General features: G+C 44.4%; 1 protein-coding gene across 2 annotated transcripts in view; it reads left to right on the top strand.

The window, feature by feature from the left end:
• The window catches only part of ZRANB3 (zinc finger RANBP2-type containing 3), a 744,981-nt gene that overhangs the window by 611,027 nt on the left and 108,690 nt on the right, over window positions 1-25,264 (top strand). For both annotated transcript variants that reach the window (XM_069225060.1, XM_069225059.1), the window contains one exon: window positions 11,957-12,058. In XM_069225060.1, coding sequence (XP_069081161.1) covers window positions 11,957-12,058 — 102 coding nt within the window. The remainder of the gene's footprint in view (window positions 1-11,956; window positions 12,059-25,264) is intronic.

Here is a 25,264-nt window from a genome sequence, read left to right as displayed (position 1 = left end):
AAATAAACAAGCCATTGGAGATTGGCCAGAACTTCTAAACCTCTCCTCTTCCCAAGGCTGAGTAGAAAGGAAAACACAAAATATCCGCTCTCTTATCACGTTAGGGTTCATGTGAATTCAATTTGAAAAACACAGCTTGGTCTACCATGTGGGAAAACACAGCTCATCTGCAATGCCTCAACTGCAATGTCGAACTCCACATTAAAGCCAATAGGCAGCTAAACTGAATACAAAAATGTAATGTCTAATGCCACGTTAAAACCAATAGGCAGCTAACCTAAATACCAAATGTAGTGTCTAATGCCACGTTAAAGCCAATAGACAGCTAAACTGAATACAGAATGTAATGTGCTACTGATGAACATTGAACAACTAATATGCGCAGTGGTGAAACACAAAGTCATTGGTCAAACACAATTAATGGCATAACAGGACTGCAAGGTCAATGCGGAGTCCTTGCACTGAGAAAACCCTGCAACAGAGGTGATGCGTTGGTTCTGCTTGGGATTGCGTCACGTAGCAGAGGGGATGCACATTGGTTCTGTTGGGTCCACAGAATGGCTGTCAGAGCACCTGCAGGCCTACTTTCGAGGATGCAGGACTGGGGTGGCACCATGTGGCAGGGTAGGACTCACGGAGGGCAGAGTCCAGGTGCTGGGTTCAAGGTTCTTGGCACCTTCTGTTGTCAGGATGCCAGCCAGCTAGCCCTTGGAGTTACACTGGGGTCCTGGGTTCAACAGATGCAGATCCAGTCCTTCTCACCCATGCAAGAGGGCAGCAGGTAGCAGGTTAGCACAGACCAGCAGCAGTGCAGCCGATTAGCAGTCCTTTCAGCAGCACAGCAGTCCTTTTTCCTGGTAGAGTATCCACTGGTCCAGTAGTGTACTGAAGCATGAGATTGAGTTTCAATATTTATTATTGGGCCCTCCTTTGAAGTTTGAGACTCTTCTAGAGGTTTCCCTTTGAAGTCCACAGGCTTTTTGCCTTCCCTGCCTTGATTCCAGACTAACTACAGAGGGGGGGTATGCAGTCCCTTTGTGTAAATGCAGGACACAATCTGTTCAAATGTAAGTAGGGCACTGCCTCTCTCTGCCCTCCCATTCTGCTAGTGATGGCCCATGCAGACATACCTAAGCTCACTATTGTGTGTGACTGTCTAGGTGGTATACACAAGCCCAACTGTCAACTACTCCTAGCCTTGTGACCTGGAGCAGCGGTTCCCACTCTGTGGTCCGTGGCCCCTCTGGGTTCTGTGACACATTCCCAGGGCGTCTACAGGCCTACGCTGGCAAAAACGCACTTCTCCAGCTGGGACCTCTGACAGAAATAAGTGTGTTTTATATTCATTACTTCCTTTGTGCAGCAGTTTAAAAAGCACTGTAAAGTTCCTTGTACATCCATCAGCTTTCCAGCAAAAACATAAACGTCAAAATTGCTCTTGTGATTAATGTACTTGCTGGAGAGAGATGGGAGTTTTGTCTAGTGGCAGTTTTGACTTGTCTAGTGTAGCACAGATGGTTAATATGCCTTCTGCAAAGAACATGTATCATGCAAAGAACAGTATTTATGTGCATAGCACAGTGGGTTACAGCTATTGTAACAGATTATTTTGTTACTGTGCAGTTCATAAGTTACAGTCATAATATAACACAGTGGGCTATGAAATGCCAGCAAAGAGCTGCATGCAAACTGCATGGCACAAAAAGGAAAGTTGTAATTTTCCCAGTGTTTCATTTTCCTTATGCTGCTAAAAACAGTTTGCTTAGATAGAAATACACTCTTATTATTAAAGTCAACCCTAACCCCACTGTATTACGTTCTGAATCCTGAGTTTCTGCGTCTCCAGACCAATGACTCTTAGAAAATGACTAGGAGTGTGGATTACATGTGAATCTTACACCTTGTAGTCCCCTGTAAAGTGCTCTGACACCCTACACTGATATGAAAGGTGCGATAAAACAAATTAATTACATGTGACAGAGAGGCTATGGATAGGTGAGGGACCCTTATGGTTTTACTTCCTTTCCCCACCACATATTTATGTGAAAAAGGTTTCTCATATTTTATATATCTAAACTAAGCAACAGAAATCACTTGGGAAATGTAGAATCTGATCTGAGGATTCAGCTTTCCTAAATAAAACTAAACATTGAAAAATTAGTCGCCGAGATGCAGCGCCAACATTCCCATAAACATTTTTAAATTTTTGCATATTTTTTCAATGTAAAATAATTATATCTGTAGTAATTAGAGGATTTGTTTGGTGTGTACTTGTTTGTGTTTCTTTTTATTTTTAGAATTACTCTTTTGATGTTCGAAATTTATATCATACAAATTGCTTGGGGATCCCCAGCTTCCAGTAGTGATTCAGTGGGGGGTCCTCAGGAGTCAAAAGGTGGGGAACCACTGACCTAGAGTCAGACTGCAGGCACCAAGTGGCTAAGGAAGGAAAATGCCAAAATCCTAAAACTGGCATTTTCAGTATTGTAATTTAAAAAACCGACTTTACCGTAAGAGTGCATTTTTCATTATACAATTCCAAAGACACCAAACATAAATTGGTCATCTGTTCCCATTTGCAAGTTACAGGTTATTAGATTTAATTAGTTAACTCCAGTGTCTTCCAGTGGGAAAGGTAGGCATTGCAGTAGTGGAAAATATGTAAACATTTTTCACTACCAGGAGATGTAAAACTTAAAAGTACACATCCAACTTTTTAAATACAATTAATTATGCACTCTAGGCAGCCCGGGGCCTATTTGGTACTAATTATATGTATTAAAACGAAAGGTTTGGCCCCAGCAAAAAGTTTATTTTGCCAGATCAAAATGGCAGTTTGAAACTGCATAAACTGGCTGCAAAGGCAGACCTGGACATGTCCAAAGGGCTGTGGGTGACACAATCAGTGTGGCAGAACCATTACTAGCATTTCATTTCTAAACCCTGTGTACATGTGGTACCACATTACTAGGGACTTAATATTACATTAAATATGACATTTTTGGGATAAGCCAGTGTTACCATGTTTTAAGGAGTGAGCACATGCACCTTAGCAGTGGTAAAGTGCACCGAGTCCTGAGGCCAGCAAAAAGGAGATCAGCAAAAATAAGAGAGGTGAAAGCAAAACGTTTGGGGGAAGACCACCTTAAGGCTGACAGGTATAACAATGACTTTATCAGGAATCATGTCCCCTTCCTGCGTCTGGCTCAGAGAGGGCACATATTTGGATCAAACATGAGGCAGCATTCCTTTATGTTAATGCATAGGAAAATCAGGTTTTGCAGCATGCTAAAAGATAGTAGGGCTGTTAATTGTGATAATGTTCCACTTTTGTTTTTTTTGCATTTTTCAAATCCTTTTGGGAAGTAAATGGTGAAGTTTGCCCAGTTCGCTGTATGGTCCCCCTCCAGTCTGTAGTTGGTACAAGGCAGGATGACATCTTTTTAAGATACATATTTTTATTAATTGATATGTGTGTTCCTCATCACATCCCGTTGTGACGTTCAACTCCACATAGTTGAACCCTGCACTCAGATCTTTTCCTGTTGGAGACAAAAGGAGAACCTCTATACTCTAAATACAACATGAAGGATACCACTGTGCATTTAAGATGTTGCATGCCAAACAGACCGAATCCAGAGGTAGTAGAAGGAAAAAGGTTCTACAAGTATACCACTAATGCCATATGTGGTACCTGGAGCAGGCAGAAGTAGAGATTTTTTCTCCCAAGTATTATCATCTTTATTCTCTCCATCATAGACAGATAAAAAAAAGGTAAAAAATGAAATATCTTTTGACTAATTCAAAATAAACATGTACTTGCACTCCAGAACCCAGTGGTGTAGGCAGGATGCCGTGGGTCCTCCAAGAAAGGGAAATGGCTTCACCTATAGTCCAATCTCAGGGTAACAAAAACTAATCTGGCTGCAGTTGGCTCATCACATTTCTGGGACCTGTTGCCACAACACATGCTGTACTAATTTCAAACACTGCCCCTAACAGAAAGCCTGCAAGAAATCAAACATTCAGGAACCTTCGAATAGCTAACTGAAGCACTCAGCAGCAAATTGAGCAAGTATTCCATAAAAAAAGATATGTTGCTATAGCTTTTCGGTATTAAAGAGGAGGTTGGAAGCCTGAGCACAAAGGGCCTTATTGCCAAAGAGGGATTGTAATGCCTGCAGAACATTATGGACTTTCGCGAGCTAGACAGTTGAAGGAATCATTTAGATCCAAGGACAAATACAAGAATAAGCCTAAGAGGATTTTTTTATCACACTCTAGTGTTTGGGTTTTGACTATACAGCTATTAAACAGAAATATGTCTTACATTATTAGAGATACAGTTGGTTTTGGGTCTGCCCCTATCAACCATTGGGGTTTCTCTGATCAGTCTTTTTCAGCCGTTGGCTTTCAACTTTTTCCGGTTAAGCCTTGGTTCAACCCAGTGCAGTACAGTATTCATCTACCACCTAATGCTAGTGACTGTTTGGATGTGTCCTCCTGCCTCCACTCAAGTGTTTGCATTGAACTTCCGAAGGGGAATACTTAAAACTATTGTCCTGTCGGTCCACTACTGCTGGCTTGCTTCAGTTTGTCTTGCTTTGTTTTCTCCTGCACCCCCTCCTTCCACTTTTTGTTCCCCCACCGCCACGCTTTTGTGTGTCTCTTTCGCCTTTTCCTACTTCTCTTATGGGCTCTTCAGTCACCTCTGCTTTAACCCTCTTGTACCTCCATCATGGCCTTCCTTCTTGCTCACCCCAATCCCTTGTCCATCGCCCTCCTATATCTTGCTCCTCTGTGTACTCCTTGTTTCTCCCTCCTGCCCTTCCCTCCTAGTGGCTTAATAAAAATACTACTCGGATCAGGTATTTTTTGCGTAAAACAAAAATGTGAGCTATACTTTTAACACTGTTCTCTTTTTTAGGTCTCGCTTACATGTAGTTTTTAGCAGTTTGGCGTCAAAAGGCGTTTGATGACCATGCCAAACACGTACAGTGGGCTTGGACCCCACCCTTTGCTTAGTATAGGGCTGGATTCCTTGCCACTCTAATTTGCTTGCTTCTTATTTAAATGCTTTTCTTTCTCTTCTTTACCATTGTTCTGAATAGATGACTTTTATCTTTTCACTGCTCACATTTCATTTTGCCAATGCAGCAGTTGTGCTAAAAGCCAGTAGTCGAAAAGACAAGACTTGTTGTCTTTCTAGTGCTTGTCTTCATTGATATTACGCGTAGGTCTAGCTAAAACTAAATCCTGAAAACCCCAGCGTCACGTCCAGTGAGCTTGTCCATGAGTAAATTATCTGACATTTTTTAACTAACCTAGCTTCTTCAAACAGACCAGGTTGTGTTGACTCTTGAGTGATTGAAATTTGGGTGATTTACTTCGAAGCAGTGTACAAAATAAAAATGCGTATTCATGCAATGGTGTACTACAGCTGCATCAATTAAACAATTGACGTTTCAACACAAGGAACCAAATGCACACAAAGGCAGGGTTCAAGTGGTAGGTGCAAATTCTGCCCTGGATTTTTGCAAATGGCCTTTTTTTACGATATAGATGAGGTTGCAAAATGTTCACTTGCAAGGGTTCACATAACCACCTGCCTTATTTATATGAATTAGTAATGTATCTATTTGCGCCCCTCAGTGATTGACAAACAGGGATATTGGCCCACTGGGAATAGCAGGCCATCACCCATGTTGGCATTCCCAAACGGGAGACATGTTTTCATTTTGTTCTGAGATGGAATTGGACACCTTTAAAAATAAAAATGTTTCAGTTGTTAAAGACACGAGGTAGATTTCAGTGATGCTCTGGACCATTACTTATTCCTACAGAGGTCACCTAAAACGAATTCCCAGTGCGAAGCTGACCCACAGGGATTGTGTCCTTTTAGTTATCACTTTCTTTAAGGCATCAGTAATTTAAATATAGTGTATCCCAAATAGGAGGGAATATCCCTTTCATGCCCCTTCTTCCTTCAAGGTGTGATTCACAATGAATCGCAAAACCCCATGTGCAATTCAGAAAGGCTTTTCCAAAAACACAAAAGGCGTTTGGCACATTAGGAAATTACATTTGCAGATGCAAACCCTGTGATCTTATGAATAACAGGTTTGTGATTCCAAAATCCTTTCATACACCTGGCCCAAGGTATATTGTAGTTGTACATAAACTGCTGGCACTACTATGATGTTTAAAAAAAAGAAAAGAAAACCTTTCGTTTGGCATCTAAAAATGCAAGTAATTACCCAGATGTGTTTCGTATATATATGTGTATCACACCATGATGCTAATAAAAATAAAATGAACATTATTTCTGACGGATACTTCTACCTACTGATTTTTCAACTGTTGAATATCCTCAGGTGCCAGGCTGGAACCAGAAGCGTTTCCATCACTCTCCTATGCCTGTAGGAGATGCTGGCTCCAGCTCAGCACACTGGAACCATAATGTACAGACCACAGCACACAGATGCCCATTCCCTTTTTAGCGCCCTTCAACTCAGATCCAGATCTGCTCTCCAAGAATGTGTCACTTTACACTATCACATGTTTTTTGTGGTGCTTAGAAATATCGACTCCCAAGAAGTGAAGGTTCAAGCTCCGCTGCAATTGCAGTTGGCCAATGTTCATTTTGGATTCTCCTGAGGTATGTCTGTGGTGCCTGGCATCGAGGCACAACTCGAAGTCGTAGAAAAAGTGTGGCCTCAAGTATCCCAAGAGCACAATGGAGCACAAAGCCAAACATTTTACTGCCAACCACAAGCATCAGTCTAGATGTTGACTGTGACCCACCGCCACAAGTTGTGGTCTAGTGGTAAATCCTCCTCGACTTCTTTGTCTAAATTCTTTAGGGGAAATCGCAAGAAAAAAGGAGCCATGGAGTCGCCTTGCCAAAATGCTGCTTGCAGTTGAAAGGTAACTAACCTCCACACCCTCCGTCCTCTGCACAGTCATCCATGGAGCTAGAATTGCTGGATATCACTCCTCCAGGGAAGACTTCACCAGCGGTGCCAGTCCTAGGACTTTTACCTGCTCCTTCACTGCCAGCTTCATACCTGGCAATGCGTTGGGTATATCAGGAATTATTCGCACAAAAGAGCTCATCTGGCCTTCTTCCTCCACACTATGATGGAGATGTTGTGGTGCACATTGGTTTAATCTGATGTGCCTCTGAAAATCCAAGGTACCTTTTGGGAGTCAGTTTGGATTGTTAGTCGGGTCCTTCCCCTCCACCATACTCTCCTTTCCACATGGAATGCCTCCGGCGCCAAGGATGTCACCATTGCGGTCCTGAGAATCTCCCCAGTTGACCTCTCACTGATGCAGATATCAACGTATGCCAACCTGATGCCACTGGAAAAGCAGCCTTTGTCAAAGTCTAAGGCTATCCTACAGAGCTTCTGTCAATAAGGAGGCAGAGGTAAAGTTAGGGGCAGTCAGTTCCAGCAGCCTGCCTTTTCCTCTTGCACCACCCGGAAAGCTGGTTTAGCTTCTCCTTGAAGGAGCATGTGCAGCCTATGGGAGGCAGTTATCTTTTCATTAGGCTTGGAAGAACCATAACATTAAACCAATGGATAGTTGAGGTTGAAGAAATGGGGCATGCCGTACCACTCCAGCAGACTCCTTTCCATGTCCCTTCCCCACAGACCCTTCAGTTTTTAGAAAATCTTCAAATACTGCAGCAGGAAGTGGCAGCCCTGATGCAGAAAGGAGGAGGGAAGTTTGCTCCACAGCGGGAAATTCAGCAGGGTTGCTACTCATTCCTTCCTCTTTCCCAAGATGGATGACGGTCTTCGTCCAATTCTAGACCTCAAACTCATGAACTTTTACTTCTGCAAGGAAAGATTCAAGATGATGACCCCGGATCAGGTTCTTTTGGCACTGGAAGCGGAAGACTGGATTGAGTCCCATGACTTGCAGGATGCATATTTCAACATCTTGATCCTGAAGTTGCACTGGAGGTACTTGTGCTTCTTTTTAGGGTCCACTATCTGTTCACGACCCCCCCCCCCCCTCCCAAATCAGACTTAGAGGGGCAACTCTGGTGTTCACCAACAAGTGGCAGTGGTTGTGGCTCATCTCAGGAGGTTGGGATCTCCATATTCCCATACCTGACTGACTAGCTGCTCATAGTCCGCTCACTGCAGATTGTGTTGCATAACATGCAGGCAACGGCAACCCTGATGTTTAACATGTCCTTTTACACCAGTTTACCCAAGTCTAACCTACAGCCCTATCAGTGCCTCCTGTACATAGGGACAGTACCAGACACAGCATCACTTTGAGATTTCCCCCCCACAGATGATTAAAGACATTTGAGGCATGATTCTGATGTTTAAGGAGAGAGCTCAGATTCCAATCATGTTGGTACTCTGTCTGCTAGGTCTACTGGCTTTCTGCATTTTTCTAGTCACATATGCACACTGGTACATTAGGGCTCTCCAGTGGTTTGAGAATGGGGAGATCTGACTTACGTCATTGTGATCTCCCGGGATCCTGTGGCAGATTAGACTTGGTGGTTGGTGAATGAGCACCTATGTCAAGGGATGTCCTTCTACTCTGTGTGACTAGGGTGGTGACAAATGCATCCACTTTTGTGTGGGGTGCTGATCAGGAGGAACTGAGGATCAGAGGCCTCTCGTCTCCAGAAGCGTAGAAGAGGAGGTTTTGCACAAAAGTATGCTCAGGCTGAGGGCAATTCAGCTGGCAGTCAAGGCCTTTCTCTCGTGTCTCTCAGTCTGTTTGTTCAGATTTTGAAAGACAATATGACAGTGACATGGTACACCAACAAACAGGGAGGAATAATGCCTCGCCTACTTCATCAAGAAGCGTTGAGCTTGTGTGCTTGGGCGCAGAAGCATGGATGTGGCTAGTTGCCAACTAAATGGCTGACTCTTCTAACACAAGAGCACGCAGCCTCTGTCAACGTTATCTTTCCGACCACAAGTTGCCTCTCTATCTGGAGGTGATACAGAAACATTTGCGCTGTGGGACATCCCTCAGGTTAATATCTTTGCCACTCACAACAATGCAGTTCTGTGCCTTCCAGTATCTGCTGCAGTTGGGCCTTTGAGTACTCGTTTTGATTGAGGTAGAACTTTCCACTTCACTATGTAACTTCTCCCACGCTCTTGATTCCTTTAGTTCAGTGATACTCAAAGTACGGCCCGGGGGCCGCATGCAGCCCCCTTGACCTTTATATGAGGCCCCCTGATCAACAGCAGCACCCTGCAGCTGTTCAATCAACTCAGCACTTACATAAACAAAAAATAAACAGGCAAGTATTTCTTTAAAGGTTGATTGAAGTTAAAGAAAGGAAGTAACTAGGTCGTCCTGCACTACTTAAATATCAGAACACCTTCATTTTCAAAGCCATCTTGCATTAAAAGTGTAAAAATATAAGGTCTCTTCAAAATTCAGAGGGTGTATTTCATTAACATGCAGAATCATTTCACTTTAGTACATCTTACTGCATCAGTGCATTGGGAAGTATTTCTTAAAGTGATAGTTTTGAAACATGAATTTAGAAACATTTATTCTTCTCCACACACTTACAACATTACGTATAGTGAACTAAGAGGCAGGTCAGTTGTTATTTGCACTCATAGGGTGGCCTGGGTTCCTATTACACATGAACAACACCCACCTTAACGCCTCCACACACACACACACCCCCTCCCACCCCCCCCCAATACTGCTACTTTGCTGGCATCAATGCGGCCCTCGTTGCACCACAGACTAAACTTTGCGGCCCCTGAAACAATGTTTGTGAGTACCAATGCTCTAGTTCTTAGAAAAATTCACCAGAACCTGACCCAAGTCAGCTTTGTTGCCCTGGGCTCCCAGTTGGAGTGGCAGGTATTGCACCCTAACTTCCAGAATCACACCCTTCGTACGTAGATATTGAGTGTGGGCACCTGAGTTCTTTTCAGCTGTTGCCAGAGGTGGCTTATTTTAGCTCATCGTCCATCCACCTAGACTCTGGAATTTCAAATAGGTTTGTTGCCTATTGTGGGGAGCATGATTTGTGGATACCTCGAAGGGTCACCTCTTTGAGGTCCTTCTCTTCACTCTCTCTGGCAGTGGATGGCTGTGCTATAGGCACCATCAAGGGATACATTGTAGACTTTCAGACCAACCTTTCTTTTAAAATCCCTGATCATGCATACTTTTTGAAGTGACTGAATATAGCTAACATTGTGTTGACTTTTTCGATTGGTTCACCTCTTGAGTCCCTCCACAGTTGTCACTTGTGAATGACTTTCAAAACAATTTTTCTTTTGGCCATTACCTCAGCAAAGCGAGTCAGTGAGTTGCAAGCACTGTGGCCATCCACTCACTACACACTTCTTTAAAGGTCAGTTGGTCTGTACTAAAGTGGCTTTTTATCACAAGGTGGTTACCCGCTCTCATCTTGCTCAATCGATTATCCTTTCTAGTACCGCTATCCACATCCCCCCAGGAGGAGAGAATACTCTGACTGAACTTTAGAAAGGCGTTTGGTTTTTGCACTAACTACTCTAAGGATATGAGGTCTAATGACCAGCTCTTTGTTGGGGATACAGACAGCAAAACAAGCATTTGCAATGCAACAGGTCTCGCATTTCTGCGAGTTAGAGCTATTAGCAGTTGTAAACTCCCAACCGGACTTTTCTTGCCAATTTAAATGGAAATAAAGAGTGCGATCGCGCTGCTACAGTTCACTCGTAGTGAAACCTATCGGCAAAAGTTCAATTATTTAAGTTACCGGCAAAAGTGCAATTAACTATGTAAAAGGGTCGATGTCATGCAAAGCGCTCAACTTCTGCCAAGCGAGATCACGCTGCTAAAAAAGATAAAAAGTAGTCCACAAACCAGACGGAAAACAGCGAGCCTCGTATTTTTTCAGTACTTGGTTGCTGTGCTCCACTAATGAAAGCAAGCAGATTTTAAAAGGCAAGCCCACAAACCAATGAAAGACACTGACGTGACATGGACGGGGCTCCGAGCCCTTTTCTAACTTCTAAAGCGTCTCGTAAGCGATACGCATGCGCAAGCTCGACCCTATAAAGGGCCAGGATGTTAAAAGAGCCTTATCCTGATGGCTACTTCTGTTCATAAAGCTGTCCTGTGCCCTTTTAACATAAGCAAACATTAGAGGAAATCCAAGCCCCTTACATCAGGGGAAAGTCTTCCATCTCAGCACTAGCTAGTGGTGACTGAGATCTGTTGTGCGGCGACATGAACTCCACTTCACACCTTCGCTAAACATTATCATTTGGATTCAGACGTGAGAAAGGATGGCCATTTTGCATGCTTTGTGCTTCAGGAATTCCTTATCAGACCATCTTCTGAGACCCACCAAGTGGGAGGGAATACAGCTTTGAAATGTATTCAACAGGTGAGGAATCTGCAGGTAGAAATACCCATCTTTTGGAAATTATTTTCTGGTGGATATTCTATCTACCTTTGGAATCCCCACCCTGTTCTGAAGGATGGTCATAGGCCACGTTTCTGCACTGCCACAATTAATGTTTTCTTGTCTCTCCCTCTAAGGGCATGGAACAGTTGGACAGGGAACTAGCAAGTGCGCCCGGGAGGGTACCATCGCGGTGGCATTGTTTCTAGTGCCAAGTTGAATCCAGCACCCCTTAGCAATGCAGGAAAGTTATCGAAAATTTTCCAGATCCAGTATGACGCCTTGAGGTATTCAACAGGTGAGGAGTCCACAGGCAAAAAAAAGAGTATCCACCAGAAAGATCGTTAAGGAAGATGAGTAACTTTTTCTTTAATGCCTGCCTCGCTGTAAATGTTTAAATTGTGATTATTTAATGGTGGGTGCCACAGGTTAATTTTTTTTACTTTATTCACATTTATGGTATCGAGCAAATGTCAGAGCTCATAATCCAAATACTTTTATCAAACTGAATGATTTGAAATAGTAATCTGTGTAATCTGCTTTCAGGATGGAGAGCCTCTGAACCTTAATTTCATACCTTTGGATATTAAATTAGACATCTGGGATGACTTGCCAGAAATGTTTCAGCATAAACCAAATCGCTTATTGGTAAGAAAATCCTTCATATCTCCTATAACAATGTTGCTTTCAAATTCTACAAGTGTTAGAAAATAACAACTTGACTTTTCTATTTTGTTAGGACACGTTGATGAATATTTTAAGACAAGCCATGTTAAATACCAACCTGATTTCAGATTTTGTAGGACACGTTAATGAATATTCCATGCTCCTTCCCATTTCATAACGAATACTGACCATCTGTGAATGTATTTCATATGTTGGTAGCCCGCTTGCCACGTTGCCCTTGATAATCCCACCAGCCTTGACATCTCAGTCGGCATGTACCTTTCCTTTTGTGCAAAATCAATAGCAATGAAGTAGTAGTGCAACAAAGTATTAATTGCCCACAAGCACACAACCTGCGATCTTCTATCACATTTCCAAAATTCACTAAATGTGGTGCGTTCTTTAGACAAGCCTTTATAGTATATAGTACGGTAGCCATAACAACTGTTCAAAGTAAGCCACTATATAGGTTATAAAAGTATGATATCCACCCTTGTGCAGAAAAAAACCCATCATGTAGCAGGGGCCTAGTGCAGTTTTGTACACAATACAGTACTAGCCCAGACAGTATTGCATCATCACATCATGTATAGCCTTAATCATCCTTGCCCATGCTTCCGAATCAATGCAACCCTTCCATGTTCTGTTGATCCCACCTGTTGGTATAGCATCAAGCATAGACACACACCCTATAGTACTGCGCATTACTATCAACTGATTTAATATCTTAGTGGGAAACCCCTTTGATGACAAAGAACAGATTCAAAGACATCATTGTCACCAGAAAACATATGTGAATATTTTCAACTGTCCTTATTAGTCTACTACCAACTAATAAACCTCTATCAGTGTCCTGGATAGCACCCTGCTACCCACTTTAGTATTGAACACTGTCAGTTAAAATTAAGGTTTGCTCAAAGGGGGACAACAAGACCTGCATAAGAAACTTAAATGATGGTATCTTCATTGATATCTACGAGCACAGATTATCTCTGAAATCATGGGACACCTTAAAAATGAGGGGATCACCTCTGTAGATAAATTACAAATGCCTACATAAAGGCAGCATATAGTTAGCATTTTTGTCCTTTAATGCAACTGTAGTAAACCGGCCTGGTGTGTGGAGGGTACCTGTAGCACTTACACCTTATACCAGGTCGAGGTATCCCCTCTCAATGAAGTGTAAGCAGTGTCTAGAAGCCAGGCTCTCAAGTGGTAGCTGTGGATGAGCAACCAAGGCTTATCTAGGAGACATAAAAAGCTCAACAGTAATAGGCAGAAAAAGTTTGGAAATCAGTGTAAAATAGCAATAAGCAATAGAAGGCCTAGTGTAAGCCCAAACCATATACTAAGAAAGTGAAATGTGAACACAGGGCCCTCACCTAGGTAAGTAGATTCTTTAGAAGGGAGCTGGGAGTACTAGGAAACCACACAGGAAAGTAATGTAGTACCCCCCAGCGACCAGGAATGCAGGAGTAAAACACTGGATTTCCCCCAAACCACCCCAATGGATGAAAAGAAGAAACTCAGAACAGCCTGCAAGGGAACCAGCAGTGGAAAACTGGAGATGGTGACCTGTGGAGAGAGGGGACCAACTCCAGAAGTGTCTGTGGAGTCCAAGTAGAGTAGGATATACTACCCATCCAGAGGTACCTTTTGGAGTTGGTTGACGAAGAAGGAAGACAGGTCAGCACTGCAGCACAGAAGCTGGAGAAGAGTTCCTGATGCATGCAAAAGGTGTCCCACGCTGGAAGCTGGATTGTAGATGAAGGATTTCCACCAATAAGCCTTGGCAAAGGCAAACTCGCGGTTGGAGGAAAAGAGGTGCTGCCGGGACCAACAAGGTCTAGGAGGACCCTACCCAGGAGGGGAAGTCACAGGGGACCCTCCACGTCGCAGAAGGCCCACATGAGCAGAGGCAGCACCCACAGGTGCCCCACAGGGCAGGGACACAGAAGTCGCAGAAGCAGCCCACGCAGCACCACAGAAGTTGCTCCCACCTCGCCGGAGGACCACACAGAGGTCCAGAAGTTGCAGGAGGGAGTGCTGGGGGCTGGAGCTACACATCGCCTGAAGTTTCCCTTGGAGGTGAAGCAACAAGCCTTGGCCGCTGCAAAGGATGCGATGCTTGGGGTTACTGTGTTGTGTGAAGTGGAAAGGACTTACCACCACCAAAGTGCAACAGCTGATAGAGAGGACCAAGGGAGACTCTCCAGATCACCACCTGTGATGCAGGACCCACGCCACTCAGGATGAGGGGAGATCCATGCAGCTGGTCGTCAATGCAGTCAGGTACCTGTAGTTACAGGGGAGTGATGCCTTCACACCAAGCGAGATCCCTTCTTTTTCTTGTGCAGGCTGAAGAGTTGCAGTCTTCTTAGGATGCACAGCCAGGGAAATGTTGCAAAGCTGGCAGGAGTTCCCCATACAATGCTGCAGCTTGTAGGTTCCTGGGGGGGTCCAGTTGCAGTTCCTGAGGCCAGAAGTCGAATCAGAGGTTGCAGAGTCCTCCTGCTCGAATCTTGCAAGCCAAATCTGAGGACCCACCAGAGGAACACCCTATATAGCCCAAGAGGGGGCTTGGTCACCTAACCAGGTAACTACCTATTAGAGGGTGCCTCTGACGTCACCTCTAAAGGAGCTCTGGACACAACCCCTGGGGTGGTGATGGACAGGGGAGTGGTCACTCCCCTTTCCATTGTCCAGTTTCACACCAGAGCAGGGACTGGGGGTCCCTGAACCGGTGTGGACTGGTTTATGCACAGAGGGCAGCAAATATGCCCTTCAAAGCAAAACCAGTCGCTTGGGGAGGCTACCCCTCAAAGCCAGTCACAACTGTTTCCAAAGGGAGAGGGTGTTACCTCCTCTCCCAAAGAAAATCATTTGTTCTGCCTTCCTGGGCTTGATCAGATCAAGCAGCAGGAGGGCAAAAACCTGTCTGAGGGGTGACAGCAGTTGGGGTGCCCGGGAAAACCCTGCAAGAGTGGTGGTAGCAATGCTGGGGGTACTCTTAAGGAGCCCCAGAGTGCACGGTATCATACTTCCGATACTCGCAACAGTATTGGGGTATGATTCTGACATGTTTGATTCCAAATATGCCCAGGTTCGGAGTTACCACTATGTAGCTGGACATAAGTAGGGACCTATGTCCAGTACACACATAAAATGGGGTCCCTGCACTCACGAAGTCCAGTAAAATGAGCTGAAGTTTGTGGCGGCACCTCTGCTAATGCAGGAGTGCCCTCACACACAGGTACCTGCGCCCTGCCCTCTGGGCTGAGAGGGCCTACTATAGGGGTGACATACAGTGACCCGGTGCAGTGACCTGTATTGAAACTGGGTGTGTGCACCCGGCTCACGCAGACTGCAATGGCAGGCCTGCAGAACACATTTCATGGGCTCCCTGTGGGTGGCAGAATAACTGCTGCAGTCCATAGGGATCCCTTGGAACCCCAGTGCCCTGGGTACCTAGGTACCATATACTGCGGACTTACATGGAGGCACCAGTGTGCCAATTGTGGGGAAAAAAGATTAGTAGCAAGCAAATTTGGAGGAGAGAGCATAATCATTGGGGTCCTGGTTAGCAGGATCCCAGTGAACACAGTGAAACACACTGACGACAGGCAGAAAATGGGGGTAACCATGCCAAGAAAGAGGGCACTATCCTACAGCAACTTTATAACAAACGCATAAAAAAAGTTTGAAACATGGGTTTAAGGTATTTATTGTCTTCCTGCTTCACAAGTCCCTTTTTACTCTCCTCTTTATTAAGTGAACACAGTGAAAGGAAATGTTCCCATGCAGCCACACATAGAAGCAAAGAGCTTCACTGTCTCTTTAAGGCAGACCAAGGACATTCACTATCTCAACAAGTTACACTTTATTGTTGAACCTCAGTTTTATTCCCTGGCAGGTTTGTAAGGATAGATTGACTTGACCTTTTCATCTGTTTTTCTCATGTCAATTTCTTTTTTGTGACTTTTTTCCGCTCTATATCTTTTATCCTTTACTAGCTTCCTAAATCATTTATGCAGATGAAAATATTAAACTGTTTTACACTACTTTTTCACCACCATTTGATTAATTGGTTTTAGTTATGGATGTGCTCAGAGTTAGATTTGGTGGACAATATGTATGTTCTTCTCCACCAATTTATTATATTGGAGAAAAAGTGCTTTTTTTTTTTTTTTTTTCAAATCTCAGCATGCTGACAGAAAAATGTTATCGTCAATCCTGGGCTATGAGCACATGACCCTTCAGAGTTGTGAGGTTTTGCCTGTGTTAGAGGTTATGGCAGTTAAGCTCTTCCTATTTCCCTTCTCTGGGACATAAGGTAGACCCATGGCCACATGGGGAGATTCTCGAGCTCTGACAGAGGCCTTATATTTCAAGGGGGTATCCTCAACCTCCTTGGCTTAAAATGAATTGTTGTTGAATTTAAAGGTGTCTCCTTAACATTGGGCATATGGTGAAGGAATATTTGTCCTCAACATGAATGTCGTGATCTTCAGTCTGAGGACCGTGTTTTTTTAGCTGGCCAAGAAAATGTTATAAGGCCAAAAAGCGAAAGGCTTTTGACACATACACAAACCTTGGAGTAGGTTCTAAGATGTAAAACCATAGTAAGCCTTCCTAAATTACACTCTTGCCATATTTGTAGAAAGTAAGAGCTAAACAGCATGTCACAGAAGCGATGCACAGCAGTAGACTGCACTACTCTAGATCATGACAGGCTTACTCCTTCATTAGTTCTGTGCTTGTAGAGTACAATGCCACTAATTGGCTATGCCTGCAGAAGTCTAAGCAGCCAGTTAGCCAAACACATGCAGGAAGCTATTTGTACGGTTATGGGCCATTGGATCACCAAAGCCATGCTTCAGGAAATAACACATGTTGGACCTGGCCCTTTTTGCAGGGTCATTCCCAATCTTTTGTCTCCTTCCTCCTCTATTTTTTCAGACCCGTTTTTTTGGTTTTAGTACTCTGGGCACTTTACCACTGCTAACGAATGCTAAATTGCAAATGCTCGCTGTATAAATTGTATTGGTGATGGAATTTTCCATGATTGGCCTATTTAATTCACTAGTAAGTACCTGTAAAGTTCACGAGAGGTGCCTAGGGCATGTAAATTAAATGCTCCTAGTGGGCCTGTAGCACTGATTGTGCCACTCACATGAGTAGCCCTGGAAACATGTCCCAGACCTGCCCTTGCAGTCGCTATGTGTGCAGTTTTAAACTGCCAATTCGAATTGGCAAGTGTACCCACTTGCCAGGCCTAAACCTTTCCTTTTTGTACATGTAAGGCACTCCTAAGGTAGGCCTTGGGTAGCCCCATGGGCAGGGTGGAGTGGATGTTAACGGGAGGACATGTACTTGTGTGGTTTTGCATGTCCTAACAGTGAAATACTGCTTAAATCGTTTTTCACTGTTGCAAGGCCTGTTTCTCTCATAGGTCAACATGGGGTCGGCCTTTAAATATCTTTAAAGTGCAGATGCCATTTGAGAGAAGATGGGAATCTGGAGTTTGGGGTCTCTGAACTCACAATTAAAAAATACATCTGTTTGTGAAGTTGGTTTTTAAATTGTTAGTTTGAAAATGCCACTTTTAGAAAGTAGGCATTTTCTTGCTTTAACCATTCTGTGACTCTGCCTGTTTGTGGATTCCCTGTCACAGTCAGACTGACAGCTGTGTGCTGTTTGTGACTCCCCTCTAGACAGTCAGAGAAAGGGAGCTGTTGTGTAGCCTGCATATCCTGATGAGCCATCTGAGCTAGAGTGGAGGGAGGAGTGGTCACTTACACCTCAATGGGCAGGGCCTCCCCTCGCACAATGCAGTCTCCAACCCCCTGGTGTGTGTCTGGGGCCTGGCCTGGGCAAGGCAGCATCTTGTGAACTACAAAGACTTTGCTTTGAAGTTTGCCTACTTCAAAAGCAGAAAGGGATATAAGTAGTGGACCCAAAACCCCAGACTTTAGATTTCTTCGAGATTACTTCAAGGATTGAAGAGGAACCTCTGCCGAGGAGAAGAGCTGAAGAGCTGAGGAGAAGTGCTGCTCTGGCCCGTGACTATGCTTTGTTGGGCTATCCTGCAGTTGCTGCTTCTGCTTGTGAAATGGGACGAAGACTGGATTTTGTTGTGCATTCCTGCTTGAGAAGAATCTCCAAGGGCTTGAACTGAGCTTGCCTCCTGTTTTGGGGTCATCAAAGACTGCCTCTGCCAGCACCTGGACTCTCTTCTAAGACTTCTGCCCTGCCAAGTGGTGTCCTATCCAGTCCCTGGGCTCTTGAAAGGTGAAGTTTGCAGAACAGGAACTGAAATCCACGCACAGAACGCAGTGCAGGGAAATTTTCGATGCACCACCTGCAATGCGGCTGAAAAACGACGAGGCGCCATCCGGTTCACGACAAAAATTGACTCTCCACCTGCATCGTGGTTGGAAGATCGACGCATCGTGGCTGGAAAAACGACGCGCAACACCCATTTGCGGCTGTTGATAACAACGCAAACCCCACGCTGCAAGGTTTTTTAACCCCTTCGCTGCCAGGCCTTTTCCCCCTCCTGTGCCGAGCCTTTTTTTGGCTATTTGGGGCAGTTCGCGCTTAGGCCCTCATAACTTTTTGTTCACATGAGCTAACCACGCCAAATTTGCGTCCTTTTTTTCCAACATCCTAGGGATTCTAGAGGTACCCAGACTTTGAGGGTTCCCCAGAAGGAGGCCAAGAAATTAGCCAAAAAACAGTGAAAATTTAGTTTTTTTCAAAAAAATTGGAAAAAGGGGCTGCAGATGAAGGCTTGTGGTTTTTTCCCTGAAAATGGCATAAACAAAGGGTTTGCGGTGCTAAAATCACCAGCTTCCCAGCTTTCAGGAACAGGCAGACTTGAATCAGAAAACCCAATTTTTCAACACAATTTTGGCATTTTACTGGGACATACCCCATTTTTACGATTTTTTGTGCTTTCAGCCTCCTTCCAGTCAGTGACAGAAATGGGCATGAAACCAATGCTGGATCCCAGAAACCGCAACACTTCTGAAAAGTAGACAAAATTCTGAATTCAGCAAGGGGTAATTTGTGTAGATCCTACAAGGGTTTCCTACAGAAAATAACAACTGAAAAAGAAAAATATTGAAATTGAGGTGAAAAAAACATCAATTTTTCTCTACGTTTTACTCTGTAACTTTTTCCTGCAATGTCAGATTTTCGAAAGCAATATACCGTTACGTCTGCTGGACTCCTCTGGTTGCGGGGATTTATAGGGCTTGTAGGTTCATCAAGAACCCTAGGTACCCAGAGCCAATAAATGAGCTGCACCCTGCAGTGCGTTTTCATTCTATACCGGGTATACAGCAATTCATTTGCTGAAATATAAAGAGTGAAAAATAGCTATCAAGAAAACCTTTGTATTTCCAAAAAGGGCACAAGATAAGGTGTTGAGGAGCAGTGGTTATTTGCACATCTCTGAATTCCGGGGTGCCCATACTAGCATGTGAATTACATGGCATTTCTCAAATTGACATCTTTTTGACACACTCTCTTATATTTGGAAGGAAAAAATGTAGAGAAAGACAAGGGGCAATAACACTTGTTTTGCTATTCTATGATCCCCCAAGTCTCCCGATAAAAATGATACCTCACTTGTGTGGGTAGGCCTAGCGCCCGCGACAGGAAACGCCCCAAAACGCAACGTGGACACATCAAATTTTTTTAAAGAAAACAGAGGTGTTTTTTGTAAAGTGCCTACCTGTAGATTTTGGCCTCTAGCTCAGCCGGCACCTAGGGAAACCTACCAAACCTGTGCATTTTTGAAAACTAGAGACCTACGGGAATCCAAGATGGGGTGACTTGTGGGGCTCTGACCAGGTTCTGTTACCCAGAATCCTTTGCAAACCTCAAACCTTGGCTAAAAAAACACATTTTCCTCAAATTTTGGTGACAGAAAGTTCTGGAATCAGAGAGGAGCCACAAATTTCCTTCCACCCAGCGTTCCCCCAAGTCTCCCGATAAAAATGATACCTCACTTGTGTGGGTAGGCCTAGCGCCCGCGACAGGAAATGCCCCAAAACGCAACGTGGACACATCACATTTTTTTAAAGAAAACAGAGGTGTTTTTTGCAAAATGCCTACCTGTAGATTTTGGCCTCTATCTCAGCCGGCACCTAGGGAAACCTACCAAACCTGTGCATTTTTGAAAACTAAAGACCTAGGGGAATCCAAGATGGGGTGACTTGTGGGGCTCTGACCAGGTTCTGTTACCCAGAATCCTTTGCAAACCTCATAATTTGGCTAAAAAACACATTTTCCTCACATTTCGGTGACAGAAAGTTCTGGAATCTGAGAGGAGCCACAAATTTCCTTCCACCCAGCGTTCCCCCAAGTCTCCCGATAAAAATGATACCTCACTTGTGTGGGTAGGCCTAGCGCCCGCGACAGGAAATGGCCCAAAACACAATGTGGACACATCACATTTTTTCATAGTGCCTACCTGTGGATTTTGGCCTCTAGCTCAGCCGGCCCCAGGGGGGGCAGAAATGGCCTAGAATAAATTTGTCCCAAACCCCCCCACCGCCCCATCACCCCCCCACTCCCCGGGAGCGAACCTTGCCTACGGGGTCGCTCACCCTGCGTGACATTGGCGCCAAAAAAAAAAAATCCTCGGAGCCTAGTGGTTTCTGCCCCCCTTGGGGGCAGATTGACCTAAAATCGGCCGATCTGCCCCCAAAGTGGGCAGAAATGGCCTAAATACAATTTGCTCCTCCAGGGGAGCGACCCTTGCCTAAGGGGTCGCTCCCCATCTCTAAAAAAACAAACAGACCAAAAAAATAATAATAATTGCCCTGGCGCCTAGAGGTTTCTGCCCCCAGGGGAGGCAGAAATGGCCTAAAATAAATTGGGGAACAAACTCAACACGCCGCCTGTACGGGGCTTGACCTCCACGACATAAAATAAACTTCAGTTAGACTTAACCCACTCCAGTATTGGAACTTTCATAGATTCACATGCTTGAATCCTTCTCAGTCGTCGTGATGGGAGTCACCCGGTGTTATACAAAAGCAATGCTCTAATAAACATATACATTACAGGCATTAGGTTTTTAAATTAGTAACATATCACAGTTAATTTGTAAAAATGGACCAAACTCTAGTGTCCACCAAACAGGTTACACCACTCTCTAGAACCCTCTTGTGAGGAGTTGCATTCTCTCAGCTTTTCCACAGCATGTCGTGCTAAGGAGTCTCCTCTGAGCTCTGCTCAGTTTTTTCTCAGAAATCCTGTTATGAGGTGTTTTTCAGATCTCAACTTCTCCTCTTCTTCACAAAACTTCAACTTTTATTCAAAAAGATGCTTCAAACTGACCAATATGTCAGAAACACATAAAAAGGGGCTATTCAGACCTTGTGCTTATTTCAAGAAGAAGATGCTTCATATTGTTGACCCCCATGACACCCGCCTACTCTGTCTCTACCCGAAGTATAAGACCAGAGACTGCAAGGTATGTTGAACATTTTCTACAAAAACCTTAAAAGATAGAGAGGGCCGTCTTCTCCTATGTCTACAGAAGTTAAAGACCAAAAGCAACCATGTTTCTGACGATGATAGTGCCTCCTCTTCTGTGTCAGTCAGTAAAACTCCTTTGAAGAGACATAGGTATGATAACACCAATGAACCTTCAAAAAAGGCACTTAAGAAATCATCTGAGTGCTCCTCTAAATCTTACAGCCCTTCTAAGAAACATTCTGCCAAGTTGGATAAAACGGAGACAGATTCCTTATCAAAGTCTAAGAAGGAATGTCTTTTTGAAGCCCCACGCCGTCTCTGCAGGTCCGCACAAGTTCAGAGAAACATCATCTGCACCTTCGATGACAACATCGTTGACGATATTACCGATGACAGCTCAGGCCTCTATGACAACTTCTACAGTCGTCACCATTTCGGTGTTGATAGCAGCGTCTACAGAGTCCTCATCAATGGTCTTGTCATCTTCGCCGGCGGTGTGCCCCATTACATCACTGTTACAATCTCCGTCGAAGATGCGTACCTCGTCAAAGATCATTCCATTGTCGACACTGATGCTGACGAACATGCAGGCGAGAATGCCACTGACGACACTTCTGCCATCGACAACACACCTGTTGACGATCATATTGACGACACCACCACCATCAACCACGAAAGTCCTCGACGATCATCGAAACACCGGCAAAGAGACAGAGACCATCAACTTCCTCTTTTCTCGTTGAGTATACAGACATCGTTTAAAAGACATAAAAAACATGGCTTAACACCATCTTTCACATCTCCTAATAAAGTCTCACGCCTAATACCGTCCCGTATGTTGGATGAGGATGATTCAGATGAGGATGGATTATATGGAGTAGCTAGAAGCCCTTCCCATTTGCATGTCAAATGTCAGGAATATTCAGACGACGACACCTATTACGACCAGCAGTTTCATCACCAACCATCTCAGCCACAGCAGGAACTGGTATGTCTTCCTTCCAGTTTGGTGTCAGACCTACAGGCTATGTTAACAGACTACAGAGAATGCTTCCCGCCGGGTCCCACATCTGTACAGCAGCAGCAAACCACTGTGATACCAGCAACATCACAGAAACCCCAACGGCCTCAGGTCTGTCCTCCGCCTCATCCACGTTCCTTCACAGGTCGCAACTTCTTCGCATGAAGAAGGGGAAGAGGGTGAGATTCGCACCCATCAAGTCGAATGGGATGAATATATCATGCCAACACCCTTGTCTCCCGTTCAGCTTACAGTACAATACCCCCTGGAGGATATAGGGGTTTTTCACAATTTGTTGGAAAGAGCGGCCACACGTTTTGATTTGCCAGTGCCGTTAGCGCACCAGGATTGTTTCCTTATGATTTTAAAGAGCCCTACAGAAAAGCAGTCAGGGCTACCCCAGTCATTGATCACGCTTGGAACCAAGGGCTGAAGATTATGCGCAACCCTGCAATGTCCCAACAGTCTTAACTAAGCTAGACAATAAATATAAGGCCATAGACGATGCTCACGTGTGTCTTATAGGCCATCCAAAGCCAGACACTGTTATTTCACAAGCAGCGCAGTGCCGCTCCAGAAACCCTTCCACACCTTAAACTGACCACCAGATAAGGAAGGAAGGTGCCTCGATAACATCAGTAGACATTTTTCTTCAATGTCTGCCATTGTAGTACGAGCTGCAAACCCACTGGCCCTCCTTGGAAGGTATGACAGGCAGCTATGGTTGGACATTGCGCAGTATTTGGAAGAACTACTAGAAACCATTAAGAGTGAAGCAAAAATGACATTATTGGAAGGACAACGTTCTTCTGCCGAGATAATTGACTGTGCACTCTATATCACAGCCAAGGGTTTTAGGCAGTTGGCTGGGGCGGCAGTGTTAAGGCGACAAGGATGGCTTAAGACCACTCATTTCCAGCCTGAGATGCAGGCAAAGATTTTGGATCTACTTTATGATGGGGAAGCACATTGGTGATGCACTTTAGTCTATAAAATCAGATACTGATACTACCAGATCGCTTACCACTCTCCAGTTCAGAAAAACTCCTTTTCGTGGAGTCAGTAAGAGAAGCCAGCGTTCATTTCTGGAGGATACCAGCAATATAGGTATCCAGCATACTCCGCCGCTAGCTACACCACAGGCGGCGATATCAACAGCAGCAGCCACCTTTGACCGCATACGGCAGGCCTCCACAAAGAGTAAAGCCTGCGAGGAAGGGCAAGGTTTCCTCCCATAGACAATGATGATGTTCAAGTGCCGGCCACCTCTCGCTCTTTCGTATCAAAACCTCATGGAACTCTGAAAAATCACCTCCATCGATGGCATCAAAGAACCAAAGACCAATGAGTACTAGATATAATACAATTCGGCCACCTCCTAGAGTTTATACAAATACCTTCACTCACACCACCTTCTCTGTGCAACAAAAACACCTGCGTTTGCTCAACTTAGAAGTGGAGATTATGTTAAAAAAGGATGCAATAGAGATTGTGCCCTTTTCCCAAAGGGGGAAAGGTTTTTACTCCCGCTTCTTCTTGATCCGAAAAAAGTCTCACTTATGGAGGCCGATTCTAGATTTGAGGAAGTTAAACATGTACCTGAAAAAGCAAACTTTCCACATGGTCATATTGCAGGACATCTTGCAACTACTCGACAGAGTGGACTACATGGCTTCCCTAGACCTTCAGGACACCTACATTCATATACCCATTCACCCAAGTCACAGAAGATTCCTGAGATTCACGGTAGCCGGCAAGCACTTTCAATTCAAAGTATTTCTCTTTGGCCTCAAATCCGCACCTGGATTTTTACCAAAATACCTAGCTCCAGTGGCAGCTTACCTCAGACGCAACCAACACCAAGTCTTCCCATACTTGGACTACTGGGTAGTAAAAGCGCCCAATATCCAGGCAGCACACACATCCATCGCAGCAACCTTGCGTCTTTTCAAGCAATTGGGCCTCAATCTCAATCAAGAGAAATCATTGCCCCAGCCTTAGAAATGCATAACATTTCTGGGCGCTGTATTAGACACACAGCAGGCTAAAGCATACCCAACATCGGACAGGCAAGAAAAGTTGATCATACTAGCGAAACGACTTTTGACAAAAAAGTATCTTTCAGTTCAATGATACAAGATGACATCATTCCTATTAATGATATGTATCAGTCTGATGCCATACTATCGCCTTGATATGCGCCCACTGCAAGAGGAGCTGCACAAGCAATGAAAACAGGCGCAAGGGTCTTTCAAAGACATATTACAGGTAACTCCACTAATGGTAACATCTCTCAAGTGGTGGACAGTTCGTGCAAATGTCTTGGTAGGACTATAATTCTTGTTTCAAATTCCCCCGTTAACAATAACAACTGATGCGTCAATGGACAGATTGAGCACATACCTACAGGATCTTCAAGTAAGCGGCAAGTGGCCCACCTGTCACCGCACTCTTCACATCAACCTCCTCGAACTGATGGCAGTATTTTTGGCGTTGCAAGCCTTTCTTCCAAGAATTTGCGGGACATCGGTGCTTGTCAGAACAGACAATACTACGACAATGCATTATATCAACAAGCAAGGAGGAACTCGCTCCCATCTTCAATCCCAGGAAGCACAAGCCATTTAAAATTGGTGCATTGAACATTCGGTGCACATAACAGCAGAACACGT

Source organism: Pleurodeles waltl, chromosome 3_1 (genome assembly GCF_031143425.1).
Source record: "Pleurodeles waltl isolate 20211129_DDA chromosome 3_1, aPleWal1.hap1.20221129, whole genome shotgun sequence".
Taxonomy (NCBI): Eukaryota; Metazoa; Chordata; class Amphibia; order Caudata; family Salamandridae; genus Pleurodeles; species Pleurodeles waltl.
This window is presented reverse-complemented; position numbering and strand designations above follow the sequence as displayed.